Below are 20,657 nucleotides of genomic sequence, written 5' to 3'. Positions count from 1 at the left end.
GGCAGTCCAGAGACTAGCAGCGGTAGGAAGCCACCACCATCCTTAGGGCTGGAGGAGCAAGGGAAGAGGTCCTGTTACTAGAACCCAGAAAATAGAGCTGCCCAACTCCATCTCTTTGTGGAGCTGGGACCACACAAAGGTCATGGAGGAGGACTAGTGTTACCACCACCTGAGACACCACTGGAAGCAGAGAGAGGGAGGCAGAAATACATGACTTCTCCCATACTTCTGCCCTCCACCCTCCCTTCAGGACCCCAAACTAAGCAGAATCATGGAAAGAGAGCCTGGGAAATGCAGATTGTAGGATCAGTTCCATGTGGTACCAAGCAGAGCAGGGGAAAGACAGGGAGGGGATCTGAGCAAAGAAGTAATCGACTGGCATGACCCAGTAAGGCCTGGATTCCTAATTCCCAATTTGTAAATGGGGATCTTTGAGAAAACCTTGAAGCCTAAACTGGTAGTTCTCCAAATTAGTTAGCGATTCCATATCCCTGGACTTTAAATATGCCAGAATTCACGGGAGAGGAAGACACAGTTATCCATACGGCCCTCTCCTCTCTGAGCTCAGGGGCTTGCATGCATAGTTTGCACCTTTCCCTTTCCCCTGCAGGTGTTTTCAAACTTCATTTTTCATACACTCTGATGCCCAGTGTCTTTTTATAGAAGTCAGGGTTCTAAAAGAAGGAAACAGTGCCGAGGGTGGAGAAGAGAAAGCTGGGCCGCTGGAAGCAATGGTGCGGGGTATGTAGGGGAAAAGAAAGTTTTGACTCAAGATTCTGCACAATGATAAGAAATCCCTTCTGATCTCCAAGCTAATCACTGAGAACAGTCATTGAGGTCTGAGCGGAAGAATGGGAGCAGCCACACTGTCACATAAAGCAGGGTTGCCTCTTCTCTCCCTCCCAGGCCTGTTCCTCCTCCTGTGCTAGCCCATTCAGTGGGTGATGACCTCATCTACTCACTTCCATCAGAAACGGTCCCTCCTTCCAGATTCTCTCTCTGCGTAGCTGTTGATCCTACCTCCTGACCATCTCCATCTCTTCCTTCTCCATCTCAATGGCCACTGCTTTGGTTCAGGTCTTCATTTCTTTCCATCCTATTTCAAACCCATATGGCAAACCTCTGCCTGAGAGAACCTTGCAGTACAGATCTGATGTCATAGTCCAGCTGAGAGCTCTCAATGGGGCTTCTGAGAGCTGTCAGGGTCAAGTCTGATTTGCCCTACCTTTCTTTGCTTTGCCTTTATATACAGATTCCATTTCCCCTGCCCCACCCATTGTACAGACACACACATACCCTCCCCTGTAGCACTAAAGAAGCGCTACTTCTTTGCAGTTCCCACCCCAGAGCCTTTGTTCATATTGCTTCCTCAGCCTCCTTCCCCATCTACCTGGCAAATCCTGATATACCGTTCAAGTCTTCTCTCAAACATTATAACCTCCTCTGAATCCTTCCCTGATCAGATCTTCCCTGATGAGAGTTCTGACCATCCTAATACTGATGCTCACACTGTACTCTGTCACAGTTCCCTCAATACCTACTTGTAAGTAGTTACATGTCAGTCACTCTCAATTAGGTATTTCTCCCTCCCCTACGGTTCTTCAGGGCAGGAAACTGGGCTTTATTTGACTTCATATTCCCAAAATTTGGCACACATATCTACCCAGAAAGGATCTGGAGGTAGAAAAAGAGGAGTAAGGGATGGAAGGAAAAGGGAGTGTCCAATACAAAGAAAACTTAATCGTGTAGTCTAGATAAAAATACAAGAGTTATAAGAGGATCCATGTCTATGGTTAGAACACATGCAAAGGACTATTATTACAATTACAGTCTTTAGAAGATTTATTGCTAAAGATTTTAAGTTATAACATACACTATTTCTTAACTGAGGAAAAATATTAAGATTTTTCAGAGATGAAAAAAAGACTTCACAGATGCTGTGGCAGTCACTTAGCCAACTTGTCTCAGTGGGTTTTCTTTGAAAATATTTAGCCTTTGGACAACATTACACAACATGTAATGAGACCCCGTATGCACTGGGGTCCTAGAGACAAATGAAGCCCTTGGTAGAAATGCCTGCTGTTTAATTTAAACTGAGATTATAGGCTGGTTCTGAGACAGACTGGCCTTCTCAAGTCAATGGGAAGAAATGCTAACAGACTCTTAGCAGAGCCAATCCCAGGGATCTTGGAGCAAGGTCTAAATGAGAAAAGGAAAGTGGGAGGCATAAAAAGGTAAGGCTAGTGCCAGCATGGAGTCACAGGTAGAAAATGGAGATCAGTCACAAAGAAGAGCCTAACATTCCTGTGCCTGGGCAGTATAGGAGAGTATGTCTGGAGAGAATACTGTATAAATAGCTACAAATAAGACAGAGCAGCTACGTATAAGGGAGGTTATTGAAAGGTTAGAAACTGCACTGGATCTACTGAACCTCTGCACTCTAAGGAGGGACCTGTAAGCGAACATAGAATGCCAGAGTCTTCCCGTTCCAGTAGACATTCACTGAATCTCCATTAGGCTGCTGGGATAATACTTTCAAAGAATAACAGACTACTCAGAAAAATTTTTAAAGGTAAACCATGAAATTGATTACTATGTGGGGAAAGTGACTTTGCAAGGACAAAATAAAGGGATAAATATCATTTATATGTCATTCTCTATCATCCATGAGGGAAGAGGTTATCTCCTCAGGGTGCACCACTGTACCTCCTGGGTCCTGCAGGTTCTCACTTGAGGAGACCAGGAACGGGTAGGTACAGGTCTGTCCCCACTGTGGGCAAGACTCCACAGAGACTTTCTCTTTCTGCTTGGACATCGTAAATATCAGACACTGAAGCCAAACCCAGAACATGGAAATGATGCTGGCTGGAAAGGCCAGAACTTGGAAGTTGAGAGAGGAAGGGCCAGGACTTCCCCTGACAGAATGGGGAGATGTCCCATGGAGCTCATTCTTCCTCAAGAGCGTTCTGTTGCCACATAGAACCACATTGTTATAGGAAATAACTGATGATTATTTAACAGAGATAGAAAAAGCTCTCTCAAGGTAATGACTCATTCCACTCTTTGAGGGGAGCATTCTGCCTAGTACAACCACTGAGAGTGGCCACACCACAGTGGTTGAATGGAGAAATTTCCTGCAAGTAATTCCAAGCAGCAGGCATGAATAATCTTACTTTAACATGGGAGTCAGTAGAGGATAATGGTTAAGAACTCAGGAATGTAGGGGAGGGATTATATGTATGTGTGTGGGGGATGAGGGATCCTTAGAAGCCATGGGACTCAGAGCAATTTTTAAAAGTTCTATAAACTTTAATGTACTCATCTAGGACGTATACCCAGTAATATCTATCTCGTAGGGTAGTTGTGAGGTTTGAACAAGAGAATGCCCACAGAGCACTTAGCAGAGTAATTGGCACAGAGGAAACGCTCAATAAATGTTGGGTAGACAGAGCAAAGAAGTCCGAAAGCCAGGGCTGGAGGGGCTTTGGGTGATTTGTTCTCAATCCCTCCCAGTTATACCAGATGCCTCTGTTCTAACTTTTTAAGGTTTATAACAATGAACTTCGTTCCAAAGTTTTGACATTCAGAGAATTTTGTTACTTAGAGTCATGGATCATAATTCCAGCTCCAGCTCTCATTGCCAATTCTGAGTCGAGGATTCAGAAAGTAGGCAGTGGGGTATAGCCACTGTAGCTTGGCTCTCTAAAGGTGTTCTCAAAATCATAGTCCCTTTGGTAACAATAAAACAAGGGTCCAAGACTCAAGCACACATGCTCTTTGTCCTAGATGCCAGAATTCTTAAGGTCTGCCAAACCAAGAAAGGAAACTTTCAGAAAGATACCCTCTGTGGAAAATCTCTGCTTCAAACATTTGAACTCTAAGACAGTTGCCAGGAGCCATTGATTTAAAAATCCAGGGAAAGTTTGGGGAGGGGGGGCGGGCAGGGAGAAAGTGTGCAGAGAGGGGCAACAGGGTAAGAGGAAGGTTGAGGGAAGGAAAGAGGGCATATGTCAACTCTATGGTAACTGAAAATTCCAAATTATTTAGAGCAGCAGAAATTAGAAAAGCTCAATGACTTATATTACAGTTGACAACAATCATGCATTAGATAACGTTTAGCATATCATAAAATGTTATGGTAACTCATCAGACTTACCTAAATTCAAACCAAATCCTAGAAACGTATTTGATTTGTCTTTCCCTATACCTCCATCATGTAAATCCTCAGTCTGCTTCCCATCCCCCCACACCAATTTCATAAGCCATGAAGATTTTAGAAGGGTCTGCACCCACTGCCCCAATCAGGTTGAAATACAAACCAGCATCGTACCATGTTGTGACCCTCTTGGCCACAGTGGACCCTGGGGAGAAGCAGAGACCACAGGCCCAGGCAGGGCACTCCTTGGGCAGGCATACTCCCCTGGCAACAGCAACCAGATGACGAATTCTCCAAGCTGGATCTGCTTCAGCCATATGTGTGACAAGCTGTGCTATTCAAATCATACACACAGACAGGGCAAGGAGCATTTCTGAATCACAGTCACATGCCAGGAGTATTTCTCAGCCAAATAATGGCAAGAACAAGAGGAAAAAAAGCAAGAAGCAGCTCATCATCTCCTTCCTAATGTCCCTGGCCCCAGAGTGCAAGGTGCTGTTCTAATATGTAATTCAGTAAGCTTTGGAGGTAAGCTAAATGACATTCTAGATCCAGTCATCCTTGGGGGACAATCGGAGAGAAAGATAATGAGGACCATTCATTGCAAGCCAAAAGAATCATCACTAAGGCAAGGCCTCATTTTCTAGCACCTCATCTGATTCCTAAAGTAAAAAAAAAAAAAAAAAGTGCCCACATCTCAGAGGACATGGTATATAGCAAGAAGATTTAGGCTTGGAAGTTAAACAAACTTGGTCTCAAATCTTGATCTACTACTGAATAGTTTCTCTATTTGTGAAAAGGAGATGATAAGATCTCTGTTGAAGGCTTGTTGTGGGGTCAGTGGAAATAATGCATGTGAAAGGATCAAACGTGATGCCTGCAACCATAAGTACTCAATAAAGACTAACCCCCCAGCCTCCTGAGACAATAAAGAGGACTTTAAATTAGTGTTGCCTGGAGCACCAGAAGCCAGCAAGGATGCCCTTCACTACCAAACTGTGGGATCCTGAGATGGCAGGAAATGGGTCTCCACTCGGGCTGCCTCCTTCCCCCCGTTCCACTCTCTTTCTCAAATGAAGATGCAAAGACTCAAAAATATGATAATCACAAAGCTTCTCTCATTCTTAGAAGACCAAGCAAACAAAAGACCAGAAAACTCCAAGATTCCCAAACCATCACATAGCCCTTGAAGCTAGGCAATAGGAAGCTCAAGACGAAGGGTGACTCTCCATGAGCACACATGACCATCTGTGGAAGAGGGGCAGAGAAGACAGCCTTGTTTGCTGGATGTTGTCTATAAAGAGTCATTCGTCTGGAAGTCCATGCTCATTGTGAAGTTCAACTTATAAAAAGTCATGTATTCACCAAGAATTTAAAATGCTGATTTTCTTTCTTTCTTTCTTTCTTTCTTTCTTTCTTTCTTTCTTTCTTTCTTTCTTTCTTTCTTTCTTTCTTTCTTCCTTCCTTCCTTCCTTCCTTCCTTCCTTCCTTCCTTCCTTCCTTCCTTCCTTCCTTCCTTCCTTTCTCTCTAAGATTTATCTATTTACTTAAGAGAGAGAGAGCGTGAATGAGAGGGGCAGAAAGAGAAAGAGAATCTCAAGCAGATTCCCCACAGAGCGTGGAGTCCCATGTGAGGCTTGATCTCATGACTCTGAGATCGAGACTTGAGCCGAAACCAAGAGTCAGTCACTTAACCATCTGCACCACCCAGGTGCCCCTAAAATGCTGACTTTCATCTGGTGATTCATTGCAGTGTGGGGTGGGATGGTGCTTTAAAAAATATATATATATTTTTGCAGAGTTCTGTAGAACCTTTTTATAAGCCACTGAAAGTCACAGAGGATGCAAATCCGGAAAATTGATTGGGTTAGGGCACTTTTTAGCCCAGAGTTTCCTATTAAAAGTCAGCATAGTAGAGTGAAAATAGCAACAGATTAGAAATTAGCAGAATTTAATTCCACTTCCATTTGTGCTACTTATTAGTCGTGTGACCCTGAATAGGTCACTGAACCTCAATTGCTTACCTCTGTCTATAAAATTAAGTGGCTAGAATACAGTGTGGTTCTGAGGATCACCCTGCTGAGAATCACTGGAAGTGCTTGCCCTTACGGAGTGGTCACTGGGGCGGGGCCTAGGAATCAGCATTAACAAACACCTGTGATTTTTTAAGCTGGCTGTAGTTGAGAATCCCTGGATAAGATCATCTCTAGGAGGCATCTCAGATGGGACATTGTCATATCCTAAAGGCCTTTAAGGGCTCTAGTGAAAGCGCTGGTTCATTTGTAAATCAGTTCATAGTTTATGTAGCTCTTGCTTTTCCTAACCAAAGCTGTTGCCCCATTTTCTTCTCAGTCATAGCTAACCAAAGCCAAAATACAACATCCTGTCCAACCTTCATTCTCAAATGAGCCAAATACATTTCAGTGTCCTTGACTCTCAGGTCACCGCCTTGTCCAAGAGATCTCATAGCTGTTTCCTATGTTGTTTCCCAACTGAAAACACTTCTCTTCCCTAGCCGACAACAAGGTCTTCAGTTTGGTTCCAGAGCCCTGTGTCTCTTCCACTTCCTGCAACAGCTGAGATTTCTCTGGAAATCTCTCATTCATATATTCGCCCTGGTTTACTTAGCAAGTTAGAGCTGGGAGGGTCACTGCATAAGGGGATTTGGTACCAGACAGTGTATAAAAATAAAACTAGTTAGAGCTGGAGGAGAATGACAGAGGTGATAAAATACTGGGAAGGTGAGTGGCTCAGTAAAGGGGAAGTAACCCGAACACTGTGTGAGTGGACTGGTCACTCAGCCTCTCATGGTCAGAGATCATGATCCTCAAAGACAGAAATAAGGACATGTACTAAGTCTTCCATAAAAACAAATATATTTGATTTATAGTAGTATTCTTTATTCACAGATAATGTCTTCTCTATTTTTTGGTGTTAAAGTATCTTTTCCTTTTTGAAATGGTGCTAAAGCTTAATTTTAAAATTCTGCTTTTTAATAACATTTAAAACCCTGTGATGCACCCCCCCACCCTTATTTTATTTTGATTTTGAGTTGAACTTCTCTTGACTCCCTGTGGCTCAAAATCTCCTAGGGAAGACTGACTCTTCCCCTCAGCTAAGGTACATTGTCTATCATGGCCAAGGCATCTGAAAAGCAGACCCCCATCAGAAGCATGAGGGCAACTGTACTAATGAATTTTTAACTGGCAATTTCCAATGGAACCCCTTCAAGGGAAAGTTTTCTCTCCTTGAGCCCATTTAGAAGTAGTGATTTTTTTTTTTTTTTTTTTTTTTTTGAGTACATTGACTTTTTTCAGAGAGAGTCCAACGGAGTTTGGGGGTTTTTTTGGTAGGTGGTGGGGAAGGCATTACTATTCCTATCTCAAATGTGGAGACAGAAACAGGGAGTGTCCAATTGGGTGTCTATGTTGTCCTTTCTCTGATGGAGCCTGTCTTTAAGCTCTGAGTCTTAGCTCAATGTATTCATTTGCTGTTACTGCACAACTTCAGGTAGGATTTCCTCAGATTTTAATACATTTGCCTGCTGACCTGAAAAAAAAAATCCTTTTAAAAGTCACCATTCTGGGTTCCTCTTTTATACATTTTCCCAATCTGCTCAATACCTGTTAGAGCACTTCTGATGGAAGAGTGTGGGCAGGGGGTTAGATTTCACACTTGAGCAGTTCTGAAAAGGGATGGAACATTTATACCCAAGGCAATGTACTTGGCTGGGATTCTATGTTCCCTTTGCTATTTCTGCAGACATTTATGCTTAAAAAGAAATTTCTCCCACCCTGCAGCCAAACTTCTCCTCTGGCTGGATACACACACATACACACCAGTCTCCTTTCCTAAAAACAGCAGATGGGCTGAGGTAGAAAGAAACAGAATAAACACAATGACCCGGAGCCATTTTACAAAGGGAGAGGGGTTCATTTTTGAGTGAGGGCAACTAAGCCTGAATTCCTCTCTGGAGGAATCTGTGAATAGCGAGATATAAAACTATGACTTCCATGAGGCAAAACATCCTCTTCAATGTCTTTCTTTGGGTGAATATGATTCTATGCCTGACATTCTTGCCCCAAACCTACCCTTCAGCTTATCTGGGAGAAAATATTTCTCATCTTTCTTTTAGTTAGTCAGTCCTCCATGAAGCCTATCCAAGCACAGACAGCAGAACTCATGACTGGTTGGAAGATGGCAACAAAGATTTCTTATCCTTCCCCTCAGCCAACGTCCACAAGCTGCCTGTTCCCTGCAAGCAGCTGCAGGACCCCTTTCCCTCACTCCGCCTGGGTCTGTGTTTAGGGCTCTGATATGCTTACACAGAGGAATTCCAGCTAGGATTTCAAGGGAAGCCTGACTCTCACTCTCCCATAGCCCCCAGCAGGCCGGTTCTGCAAAAAGATACTCCCATCCTCAGTACCGATGCAGCATTTCTTTATGAGGAGCTGCTTGTAATTGTCAAGGTCTGATGCCAATCTTTTTAACTGACAATTACTAATACTTTAAAGGAACTATTAAGCTGTGTAACTAAATTCCTATGGGGAAGAGTGATTCAAATAAGCAGTATGGCCTTCTTCCTCAAGACTGGGTTCACATACGGATACGAGGAGTTTCTCTCTCTCTTTCAAAATATATGTATTGAATGTGTAAGTGTCAAGCATTGTTCTGCTTCTGAGGGTATACAAATAAGATTCAGTCACAGCCTTCAAGGGGCTCACAATCCAGACTTCACTCGTGCAAGAACAGAGACAAGTACTAGGTGCATCTGTGGGCAAAACTGAGGGAAACGGGGCTGATTAAAGCTTGGTGTCAGGAAGTCTCCACAGTGATGGTGTTTTGAGTCTTTTAAAACACAAAATAGATACTGAGAGAAGAATTATATCACCAGAAAGGAGACACTAAATACTTCCCAGATGCAAAACAACCTGGGACCTTGAGAAAAACCTAAGGATTCCAGTAAGGACCAGGAGTTTGAGAAACACTATGGGTCTTGTCAACAATTTACTGGGTACTTTAGGCTCTTCCCTCAAGCGTTCTTTAACTTCCGGGTGACTTCTAAATAGAAGATGAAAATATTATTATAAAGTCCATTTAAATAAACCTACTATATGAAAAAGTGTCTCTTCCCAGTTTGTTGAAAGGAGAGTCATAATATTTATTTCATCAAGGGGGTGTGAAGCTTAGTTGGGATTAATTTCCTTCATGACTCCTTCCAGGATACTAAAAAATTTATATAATCCCATATGGGGTTTGTAGGAACGGATTTCACGACGACTTAATGAAAAATAGTATGAATATTTCACCAAGTTTTTTCATCATTCTTTCAAGTATAACCGCCCTCACTCCTGCTTTTCCAGCCCCCCATGACGACGCGCCTGGTCACCGCCAGCGCCTGCTGAAGGAAGGCCTCAGCCAGTCTGTTGTGTGTGTTGCTGCTTCACCAAACACCCCAGAGCCTTCCTTTGTGGAGGGGTCTGCCCTCTCCTCCACGCTCACTAGACCCATCATGCTCATGCAGCCTGTACCATTTACACATTCACCTCTTCGCCAGGTGATGGTGAACATCTTCAGGGCATCGACTTACCCATAGTTTGAATCACTGGCATCTTACATGGTGACTAGCAGAGAAGAGGTGAGCAAATCAAGCCTTGTCAAATGACTGAGGGCACAAACCCTCTGCTCTCATGACAAGGCCAAAATCAACCCGTGTCTTCTGAACATGGGACCTGCCCTCCCGTTTGTCTTCTTTTCCTGTTCCTCCTTACCCTGAGCTTTCCCTTTACTTTCTCTCTCAGGAACATCCATTTATCTATTTAGGGCAGCAGTTTTCAGTCTTGGCTGCACAGTAGAATCACTTGGGGGGACCCTTTACAAATACACACTGGTGCCCGGCCCACCGAAGCCGATTCTGATTTAATCGGTTGGGGTGGGGCTCTGGTGTTGGTATTTTGTAAATGCTCCTGTGATGAGTCTAAAATGCAGCCAGGCTTGAGAAACACTGATTTAAAGTGATAACTCACCTCCCGTCTTTTAAAAAGACTAATGTGGCTCCGGTGAGTTTACCTTGTCTGGTTTCAAAGCAGGTACCGTCTCAACCACTTATTAGGTAACAAATCAAACACTGCCTTATGACCGCGCTTCACTATTGGTTTGTTCTTTGACTCCTGCCCTTCATTTTGATGACTTATGAGTGTATACACACATGGACCATCTCTCACGCTAGACCAGAAGAACCTCGAAGGCAGGAACTCTGTCTTCTACTTCTTTGCATCCCCAAGCCATGCACATGGTGGACCGAAAACATATTTTTGATTATTAAAAGAAAAAAATCCAAAATACTAAAAGATAAAAAAAAAAAAAAACCTAGTAGAGGCCATTTTATTTCCACTTTAAGGACATGCCTTTGGTAAGAATAAAAATGTTGCAAAAAGGGTGGGGCAGGGTAGAAGCAGACTAGAAAAAGAGTAAATAAAAGTCAAATGGAAAAAAAACTAAATTAGTCCAAAAGAAAATGTTTCCCAGCTTCTTAAGAGGGTTTTTGCAAACACTGAAGCAGAATAAACAAGAGAATTAACTTGGCTTGTACCCTGATAAGGAGATTTCTTTCTCGGTTATATAATTTTACAAAGTTTCCAGGGTGTAAAGAAAATAATCAGCCAGGGAGGACTCCTTCCCTTGGACTATACAATTCAGCTCTTGGTTTAATCGGCTCGCAGAGCTGCTCAGCTTGACCTGACCTCCTTCCAGCCCTGTGATCTCAGACTAAGCCTCACATTCAAGAGCCCTGGTATAGAGCTCAATGTCATAGAAACGGGATAAAACATAATCCTCATTCCATGTCCTTGATCCCTTGGTGTAGTGGCCTCTGTGCTTTGGTGGGGGTGGGGAGAGCTATACCAGGTATGTTCTCCTGGTGGTTCGTGTTCCAGAGATCTGCTGATGCTGGAATGATCTAGGCATGTTCTCTTACCAAGTAGTGTTATAAAGAAGTATTGCTTGGAACAACTACCTTAAAGACTAGCTCAAAGTACTGTTTTGTGCACATATCTCAGAAAAGGTTTATCTTCATATGGCTTCTCTACTTTGTCATGAAGTTAAGACCACAGGAAAGGCTCGGTGAATCACGATGCACATCTTCTGCTAAAGCGAGATAAGTTCATCAGATGGAGACATGTTTTCTACATCAAATTTTATCCTAGTTATTAGGCCACAAATTGAAGGACTGGTCCCAAAAGGCATGCACATTTCTATAGATTAATTAAGTGTACGTTCTTTTGCCTGGGTTGGCCATTTTAACACTGGTCATATTTTACTTTGCTATAGCATTTTATTATACTTTACTATTTTATTTACATATTTTACTAATTAGTGTTTGAAAACATGATTCAAAAGCATTTAACTCTGCTCTTGATTGATTAGCAATGATAGTAACATGTTGTCATTTGTAGATTAAGATAACACCACTGACTCATTTGATAGGATATGAGTTGATAAACTGTCACTGATCTATCCATGCTGTGCTCCTCATTCTTCTTGTGACTAGTGGCCTGTGTTTGACCTTATGAGCCCAAACCAAGAGCCTCCAAAATCCTGCAGTTACCAAAGAGACATAAAATAATAGCATTTGTCCTAGCAGTTACTTCTACTGACATTGAAAAAAATGGAAATGACAGGCTAATTTATTAAAACAAAAGGAAAAGAAAAATGTGGCTCTAACTTCTTTGTATACTAATAAATGCTAGCTAGAATTGGTTAAACAAGGATCTGGGAGTCTGGAGTCCATGCTACCATATATAACAGCCTACATCACAAAATCAGTATGTGCTATCTAAAACCTAAAACAGATAAACTACACATTTTCAAGGAATGGGGTTAAAGATCCATGACAATGAATGGACCAACACTGATTCACAAGGACTTTTGCTTCTTCAAATAAGAGTTTAGGCAGCAGTGCCTGACAGCTGCCAACTGGGTTTATTTAACATAATTTATAACCTACGGTACAAACCAAAGGTCATTAGGTTCTACAGGAACATCTCTGGCTATGTTCCACTGAAAAGAGAAGTGTGGATTCAGAACCCAGGATACTTGAATCATTGGGGAAAAGGTATCACTGAGGTAATGAGCACGCCAGGGCCTGAAAACTTAAGAATGTTCCCCTAAATGAAAACAAGCAGCTCCATCTTCTCAGAACATGGCTGACTCAATCATCAAGCTGGAATGTTATTTACACAGTCCCAAGCAAACCAAGAAGAATCCTCTGGTCTGTAACCAAGGGCACTCGGAAAGTTATGTCTGGAACAGGCAAAGGCTCATGTCTGTTTCTGATGATTCCTGACTCCTTGAAAGACAGCCAATTTACCTAATGCAGGTAAAGGGCAACAACTCCTTGCCACCTCCCCCAGAAAGGACCACCAGCATGATATTTCATGCCTCTTTAGTGAATAACTTGGACTGTAATATACTTAGCAAGATGGGCAAATCTGGATTCTGAATTCTGCCCCATCCAACAAATCAGAACAATCACCCTATCTTCTCCCTCCTCCTGCTTGTGGGAGAGGTCATGATGGAACCTGATCCACACAACAGAATAAAGTTGAGGTTAGGCATCGGGAAAAATAAATTCCCTAATTATGAAACATTTTACCAAAGGGGTCAGACTGTGGTGTCCCTTTCTTTAGAGTGAAAGAAAGGGTATAGAAAGTTAAACTTTCTGGATGGAAGGGGTGGGGGAGTTCTCATTTGAGGCCAGGATAGAAATAGGGAGCTCTGGGAGAGCTATCATCCTTTTGTGGGGGGGGGGGGGTCTCTCTAGCACCTTTTGGTACTTGAACCTACTGGCTTAGTAGTTAATGCACAGGTACCCAGAAACAATAGAAGTGTTAATTAATATGCAAACGGTGAATAGAAAATATGGTTTAACTGGTCCCCATTAGGCCTTTTAAAAAATTTAGGAGTAATCCATAAATACATGTTTGTTGTGAAAAATTGAAACCTACTGAAATTTATGTAATAAAAATGTTAACGATCCTTCCTCACATTACCCTCCCAAAGGTTACCAGTGTTTGCATTTAATAATACATATCCTTTTATGGTTTTTTTCTGTGCACTTAACCTAAGTGTGAATATGTAAAGGGTTTGTTTTGTACATAAATGGGATTATACTAAAATAAGTAGTGCCTATTTTTAAGGATAGGTTAAATTTGTGAATGATTATTTCAAGTATATTGAATAAAATAAGACAAAAAAAAAAAAAAAAAATTTTACCAAAGGGGTCAGACTGTGGTGTCCCTTTCTTTAGAGTGAAAGAAAGGGTATAGAAAGTTAAACTTTCTGGATGGAAGGGGTGGGGGAGTTCTCATTTGAGGCCAGGATAGAAATAGGGAGCTCTGGGAGAGCTATCATCCTTTTGTGGGGGGGGGGTCTCTCTAGCACCTTTTACCAAACATTTTACCAAAGGGGTCAGATTTTCACCCCTCAGGGTCTGGGGAACAGTTTAATCACATGGCAGGATCTGTCTGGCCTATGGTTTTCAAAGCATACTAACCTCAAGAAAAAGCACTATCACTATTTAATTTGTACACAAATTATCTAGTCCTCAACAAATACCAGCTCAGTGAAATGATCATTCATCCTTTAGAGATGGAGAATTTGAGATCCTTAGAGGGTGGACCTTGGTCACTTCCAAGCCATTGGCAAATATCAGGAGGCATGCTAACTCGATGGGCTCTATTCTTACACATTTTTTTCCTGTGAGCGACTGATTTCCCACTTCATTACAATTGCTGTTGGGGCGGGCAGGGATGCTGGTTTCTTTAGCTGCCCCCTGACAGTGTTGGCCCAGGACAGACAATGTGGCTGATGCTTTCAGAAGATGAACACTCCGATTGCTAAGTACATCTTGTTCTCTAAACTGGACAGTTCAAAAACGCTGTCAAAGCACTCACCTGTCTTGTCTCTGAACCAAGGCACTGCAGAATCAGCCGGGTGTTCACACTGTGACTCCAGGTGGTTCCCAGGGCAGCTGTGACACAGCTGGAGCCAGAAGTGCCTGAAACGAAACAGGGCAAAACCATGATTATGAGTGCCCATTTCTTGTAATGGTGTTTCACATAAACAACAGTCCAGTTGTTGCTCATTGCTTAGAGACTCCTGGGGGACTCAGTTCACTACCACAAAAGTTGGCAAATTAGAGAAGGAGAGGGGTTAAGGAACTTGAGACTAAAAATAAAAACCAGCATGAGTTTCCTTCAGCCTCAGTGAAAGCGACCACCACTGGGCTAAAAGATAACAGAGTTATATATCAATAAGAGGTTGCATGCAAGGCAGCTTGGAGCCATTGCTAATAATAAACTGAGCCACTCAACATCCATGGCAGAAAGGCATAATGCTACTGCAGAGAATAAGAGCCAGGTATGAAACAGTCTTAGTTTAACAGAGCTGTAAGACTTGTTTAACTTGATAAGAGTCTTAACTCAGTTTTCCTAATCAATATAGAAATGGTGGCATGTGCATATAAAATTCTTTTGCCCTTCCAACCCCAGCACACATGCGAACACACACCCAGAAGAGGAATCCGGAAGATCTAACCATTTCATATCTAATCTGTATTAGACAGTCTTATCCCCAGAGAAACATTCCTTCACCTTCTAAGACTTTCCTGTAAGGGGGAGGATGTGAAGGATTCATCTGAGTTTCCAGTCTACTCCAAGTTGTGCTTCAGCTACCACCTTACATCTCCAGAGCTCCACTGATCCCTCTTTTTTTTTTTTTTTTTTTAAGATTTTTTTATTTATTTGACAGAGAGAGACACAGTGAGAGAGGGAACACAAGCAGGGGGGCATGGGAGAGGGAGAAGCAGGCGTCCCGCCGAGCAGGGAACCTGATGTGGGGCTCGATCCCAGGACCCTGGGATCATGACCTGAGCTGAAGGCAGACACTTAACGACTGGGCCACCCAGGCGCCCCTCCACTGATCCCTCTTGACATCATCAGGAGGAAACTATTCCTGCGCTCCTCCTCTTCCTTCTCCTTAGAGGCAGGCTTACAAGTCCCACCACTTAGAAGCCTGCCCACACCCCCCACCTCATATCTGGGACATCTTGAGGTCTCCTCTGAATTCCTATGTGCACTTTGGCTCGGGGCCATGAGAGGAATCCTAGCCCTAGGGAGCACAGTGGGACATTCATTATGCCTTGTATCCTCAAGATGCCATCTCTTTGCAATGAGGAGACTAAGTACAGAGAGGCTGAAGTCCACCGAATTAGCTAAAACAACATGAGGCCTTGAGCTTCTCATTCATTGCCTGCTTACTGCATCATCGGATTTTCACCCCTCAGTCTGGAGTATTGGTCTTTTCTTCTTTTCTTTCTTTTCTGGACCTGTCATCTTTCAGGGTGGTCTACCAACTTTGCATGGCCTTACACTCCTGGGCCCAAATATTACAGCAGATGCATGTGGGTCAGTGGTTCTAGGCTGGAGGTGATTTTGTTGGCAATGTCTAAGTGGGAGTGCCACTGGCATTTAGAGGGTAGAGGCTGGTGATGCTGCCAAACACCCTGTAACGCACAGGACAGGCCCCCATAACAAAGAATTATCCAGCCCCAAAAACGAGAGTGCTGAGGTTGAATGCCCCTGGGTTAGACAACACCAACCATACATTTTCTCTGGTTCAAGCAGGTACAGGAATGAATTAGATGGAAATCAACAACTGGGACCACAACAAGCCTGGGGATTTCCGAAAGAAGAATAATTTAGCATAGGAAGGAATAAAATTTAGGGTGACCTTAGTGCATGATGTACATCATTCAAAACATACACAAATTAATTTGAAAACAAAATATCTAGACCGTGCTCATCTAATCACATCATTCCCTTACTCAAACTCCTCCAGCAGCCCTCCATGCTGAGGAGAAATACTAACTCCTGAACAATGCACCTGGGGCACTTCATCATCTGCTCCCCAGTCTCTCTCTGGCCCCACTGCTCTAAGCTTTCTCACTGGATGGTCTCCTGTAACCTCCTGACTTCTCTGTCCCCATCCTCCTTGACCTCTTGTCAGCAGCTGATAAAGCTTCCCCTTCTTTTGACATCCAATATACTGCTTCTTCTGCTTCTTCTGAATCCCAATGAGTATTCTTTTCCTTCTCTGCTTTTCTTCTCCCTCTCTTCCTAGTTGTGGGTGGACCCCAGGGGGCTGACCATGACTGATTTTTCTCCTACCACCCAAGTGTCTTCAGTGGCTAGGAAGGTAACGTGCATTAGTAAAGAGGCCAGGTGTTTGCATCTTAAAATGCAGGAATCCTTTATTACTGCAAAGAGATATACTTTCTTCCATTCTTCTTAAAATATACAACCCTCTTGTCTTCCATTTTCCCCTTTTTGATAGAGACATATTAATAAAGAAATATTTTCTGTTATAAGAAAACCAACCCTGGAAAGGCAATGCAACTGATTTTTCTTTTCTATTTTTTTCTTTATTGCATTTTATAAAACAGCTTTTTTGAGATAATTCACACATCATACAATCCACCCAAAGTGTACAGTTCAATGGTTTTTACTATATTCAGAGTTGTTCAAGCATCACCACAATCATCACCTCAAAAAGAAACCCCATGCGCCTTAGCCATATAAGCCTCAAGCCCCTCTTTCCTGCCCCCCAGCCCTAGGCAACCATTACTCTGCTTTGTGTTTAATACAAAGTATTAGGAGATGACGGGGAGTAGTGGAGACTGTGGTGAATGAGAGCATCCAGCCATGATCGCAAGGGGGCAGACCCTGGCTGCTCCAGCTATTGCTGTCACGTGACAATATGAGTTCGTAGTCAGCCACATCTTTTGAATTTTAAAAGAGAAGCCAGAAGTCGATGTTTTAAGTACAATCTCCTGGCTTTAACATGTTGGCTTAATTTAACAATTTTTGCAAACACACAAATGAACATACTTAGGAGCCATATATCACTCATTCCCACCAAGCTTGCAACCTCTGCTCCATATGGCATGGCCTCATTGTTGACAAGGACAACACCCCCACGTGGATGATTTTGAAGGCTTTGTCTCAACCTATGACCGGCCTTAGCACCTGTTCTCCTTTATCAACAACAAGAACTACAAGCTTGACCTAATGAATTTCAGCACCGTAAACTGAATATCTTCAAATCAAGCTTATGTCTTCCCATATAACTCACTCTTCTTTCTTTGTCCCTTTCCTTGGCCTTCTAGTTAATCTGGTTCATTCCATTTTTAAATTTCTCCTTCTCTCATGCTTCTCAGTTCCAATAAATTGTGACGTTCTATTGACTGAACTGTAAAATCTCACCTATATCCATTCCCTACCGTCCTTTCCTCCTACCCCAACCTTAGATCAGACCCCCATTAGCTTTCACCTGGGGATGGCTGCTAGAGCTTTCTAACTGATGTCCATGTTGCTGTCAGTTCCTCCTCACTAAAGCCCATTCTCTCTTCTTCTGCTGATTAACCTCCCCAGGCACACACCTAAGCACACTCCCCTGCCACTTCTGATCAAGCATGCTCGAAAACTTTCAATGGCTCCCAAGTGCGTCCAAAGAGTTCTAAATTCCTCAGATTGGCATTCAAAGCTCTTCTAGTCTGTGCCCAACCTGCCTTTCCACACAGCTCCCTCCATTCCACTTCATAGAGACTTTGCTCCAATGTAATCACTTCTTCCCCATGTCCCTTCCACACCTGAAATGCCTCTAGGTCCACACGTTGTCTTCGATACCACTTCCTGCACTCCACTTTCTTGGTCATCACAGACATACTGTCTTCCTCCTCTAAATTCCCATAATACTTTATTTCCCTCTCTCATGTTTCACCATTTTCTCTCCTGTGGTATATTCCTTGTGTGTGCTTTTCTTATCACCCCTAATACATATTTTAAGAGGGCCAAATCCATGTCTGATTTATGCTAGTCTGCCTGAATCACTTAACTTATGCCTCAATCATTCTGTGTCACTGACACACAGAAGATACTTAATAAATCCTGATTAAATAGTGAATAAGTTATTCCTACTCAAATTTGAACCATGTTATATATATTTGTTCTAGCAGCAGATTTACATTCTTAATTAATAGCATTTTCACATTTTTCAAACAAACTTATTAGAAGCTTGTTGCTTCTAACAAGATGCCTACTAAGTGATAAGATGAAGTAAGGCTGAGCTTTCAAGTTTGCCACGAAAAAGTTACATGTGACTAATCAGGAGTTAGTTAAGCACTCAAAAAAAAAACAAATATATATATATATATATATATATATATAGGTAATAAAATCATAGGCATTTCCCAGGTCTGGAAGATGTTTTCAGGAGTCAGAGCCATATGGGGCCGGGGGTGACTATTTAAAGGCTGCCATGTCCCTAAACCAATGAAAACAGTATAACAAAGTACCCATATATCTGGCTGCTTTCTGGACAGGCAAGCTCAGGTCCTGACAAAAGGCCATGAGTGCAAATAACTGTGGAAAAGTTTCTAATGGAAACCCCGAGTGAGTGGCTTGAGGAGATCTACTTTCAGGAGTGCTTACAAACATTACGTCACCACAAGAGCAGTAACAGAGGACCTTGAAAGCTAATGATAAGAAAAGACAATATTTTTAAAGTACTACAAGTGAGGCACTAGGTGAGCCCTTTATATAAAGAGGGCTTATGTCTTGTTTGAGCTTCATATCTTAGTTACATCTTTTTTTGATCCTCACAGCCACCCTCTGAGGTAGGGAATATCATCATCCCTATTGACAAACTGAGGCTGTGAGAGATTAAGTCACTCTCCCAAGGTCACATGGTTGGTTAATGACAGGGCCGGGACTCAAACCGGGCAACTGTCTTCACCACTACTCCAGTCGGCCTTCTCCAGGCTCCTTATGTCAAACAGCCCACAACTGGGTCAGCCCAGGGGGCCTCGGGAAGGGCCTGAAGGGCCTGAAGAGCCTGAAGGCCCACCTCTGAAAAGACACTGATGGAGGCGTATTGCAAGCATCTCATCACTCATCTGAATCTGTGTGTCACTCTGGCTCCACAACCAGCTTCCTCTGTTCTGATATACAGTGATAACTCAGGGCAACGGGTTTCCAGAAAGACAATGCATGCCCTGGCTTGGAAGTTATTTAACCTCGCGCAACTGGCCCAGCAGCTGATTCATGTAAATCAGGTGGCCCAAAACTGACCCTCTCTAGTTGAAGGCCTAAAAATCTGGTCAGAATGGAAAACTTATTTCACTTAATAGGACCCTGAAGAGTGGCTATAGGTGGTGGGATTACTTGAGAGAGAAGTGGGAGAAAGGAAGGTGGGGAAACTGTCAGTTACTATAAATTTATAACTTTTCTTTTTTTTCAGATTTTATTTATTTACTTGAGAGAGAGAGAGAGCACGTGTGCACAAGTGTGTGGGTGGAGGGGCAGAGGGAGAGGGAGAAGCAGACTCCCTGCTGAGCTGGGAGCCCAACGAGGGCTTGATCCCTGAGATCATGACCTGAGCCAAAGGCAGATACTTAACCCACTGAGCCACCCAGGTGCCCCTGGGTGTCCCTGTAACTTTATTTTCAACTAGAAAATTCAATGGCCTCATGTCTTTTGACTTTCAAATATTTCTGGCATAAATAATCATTAATGCTGTTTATGGGAAATTAAAGGTAGAAGGAATCTGCTTTGCTGGCCTTTCAGAAAAGGTGATTTCCTGAGCAATGACCTAATTGGTCAGGAAAGAGATAAGTGAATCTTCTCTACGCTCATTTTAAGCGGAAGTTCTAAAAATTAGGGCACTGTCTCCTTTTCTCCTTCTTGATGACTCTGATATTTAGACCTGCCAAGGCAGAATGACTTCATTGTACTGGAATTTGGTTCATTTCAATACAGATAGAAAAATCAAATAAGTGAACTGGGTTTTGAAAATATTTTCATTATTGGGGATTTTTCATCATCACAGGATTGAGCTTGTGGAAGTACCTGAATAAGCTACACGGAGAAAATCAAATTTGTTTACACTGAAGTCAGGTCTCTCTAAAACAGACTGTGGGGACATTCGTTCTCCACTCTCTCAGACTCTTTTAGGTAAGTCAGAGCATGTTTTCTTTCTGTGACTGCTTACCCATCTGTAAAATGTGAATAATAATTCCTGCCTCCGGGCAACCAAAGGTTCATGGTGACTCTCAGATGGAGATATTTGATATGTATAAATGACAGGAACAATGCTGATTAAACACTGAAGATGAAATTCTAGAGAGAAAGAAAGCTGAATTATCATCTCCTACATTTTTTATTCTATTAATAATGAGGCAAGCTAGTAAAGCTCAGTCACGAAGTGGTTAAAACAACAGGACTTGGATTCTGCAGTATCTTTCATGACTACTATCTTTTGGATCCAATTCCCCATGCCTGTGGAGTGGGAGTTGGTTATGAAGATACATTTCTCACAAGGCAAGAGGCTCTCTCCCTGTTCTACACACAGGGTATAGTCCTTGTGTAATCAGACTGGAGGAGGA

General features: G+C 42.6%; 1 protein-coding gene across 6 annotated transcripts in view; it reads right to left on the bottom strand.

The window, feature by feature from the left end:
• Positions 1 to 20,657, bottom strand: part of RAD51B (RAD51 paralog B) — a 561,771-nt gene that overhangs the window by 38,199 nt on the left and 502,915 nt on the right. For all 6 annotated transcript variants that reach the window (XR_013440743.1, XM_078053834.1, XM_078053838.1 and 3 more), the window contains exon 9: positions 14,110 to 14,213. Coding sequence is in view for 5 of the 6 variants with exons in the window: in XM_078053834.1 (XP_077909960.1) it covers positions 14,110 to 14,213 (104 nt within the window). In the remaining variant the exon portion in view is untranslated. The remainder of the gene's footprint in view (positions 1 to 14,109; positions 14,214 to 20,657) is intronic.

Source organism: Halichoerus grypus, chromosome 8 (assembly GCF_964656455.1).
Source record: "Halichoerus grypus chromosome 8, mHalGry1.hap1.1, whole genome shotgun sequence".
NCBI lineage: Eukaryota > Metazoa > Chordata > Mammalia > Carnivora > Phocidae > Halichoerus > Halichoerus grypus.
Note: the sequence above shows the minus strand (reverse complement) of the source record. Positions and strands in the feature narration are given on the sequence as shown.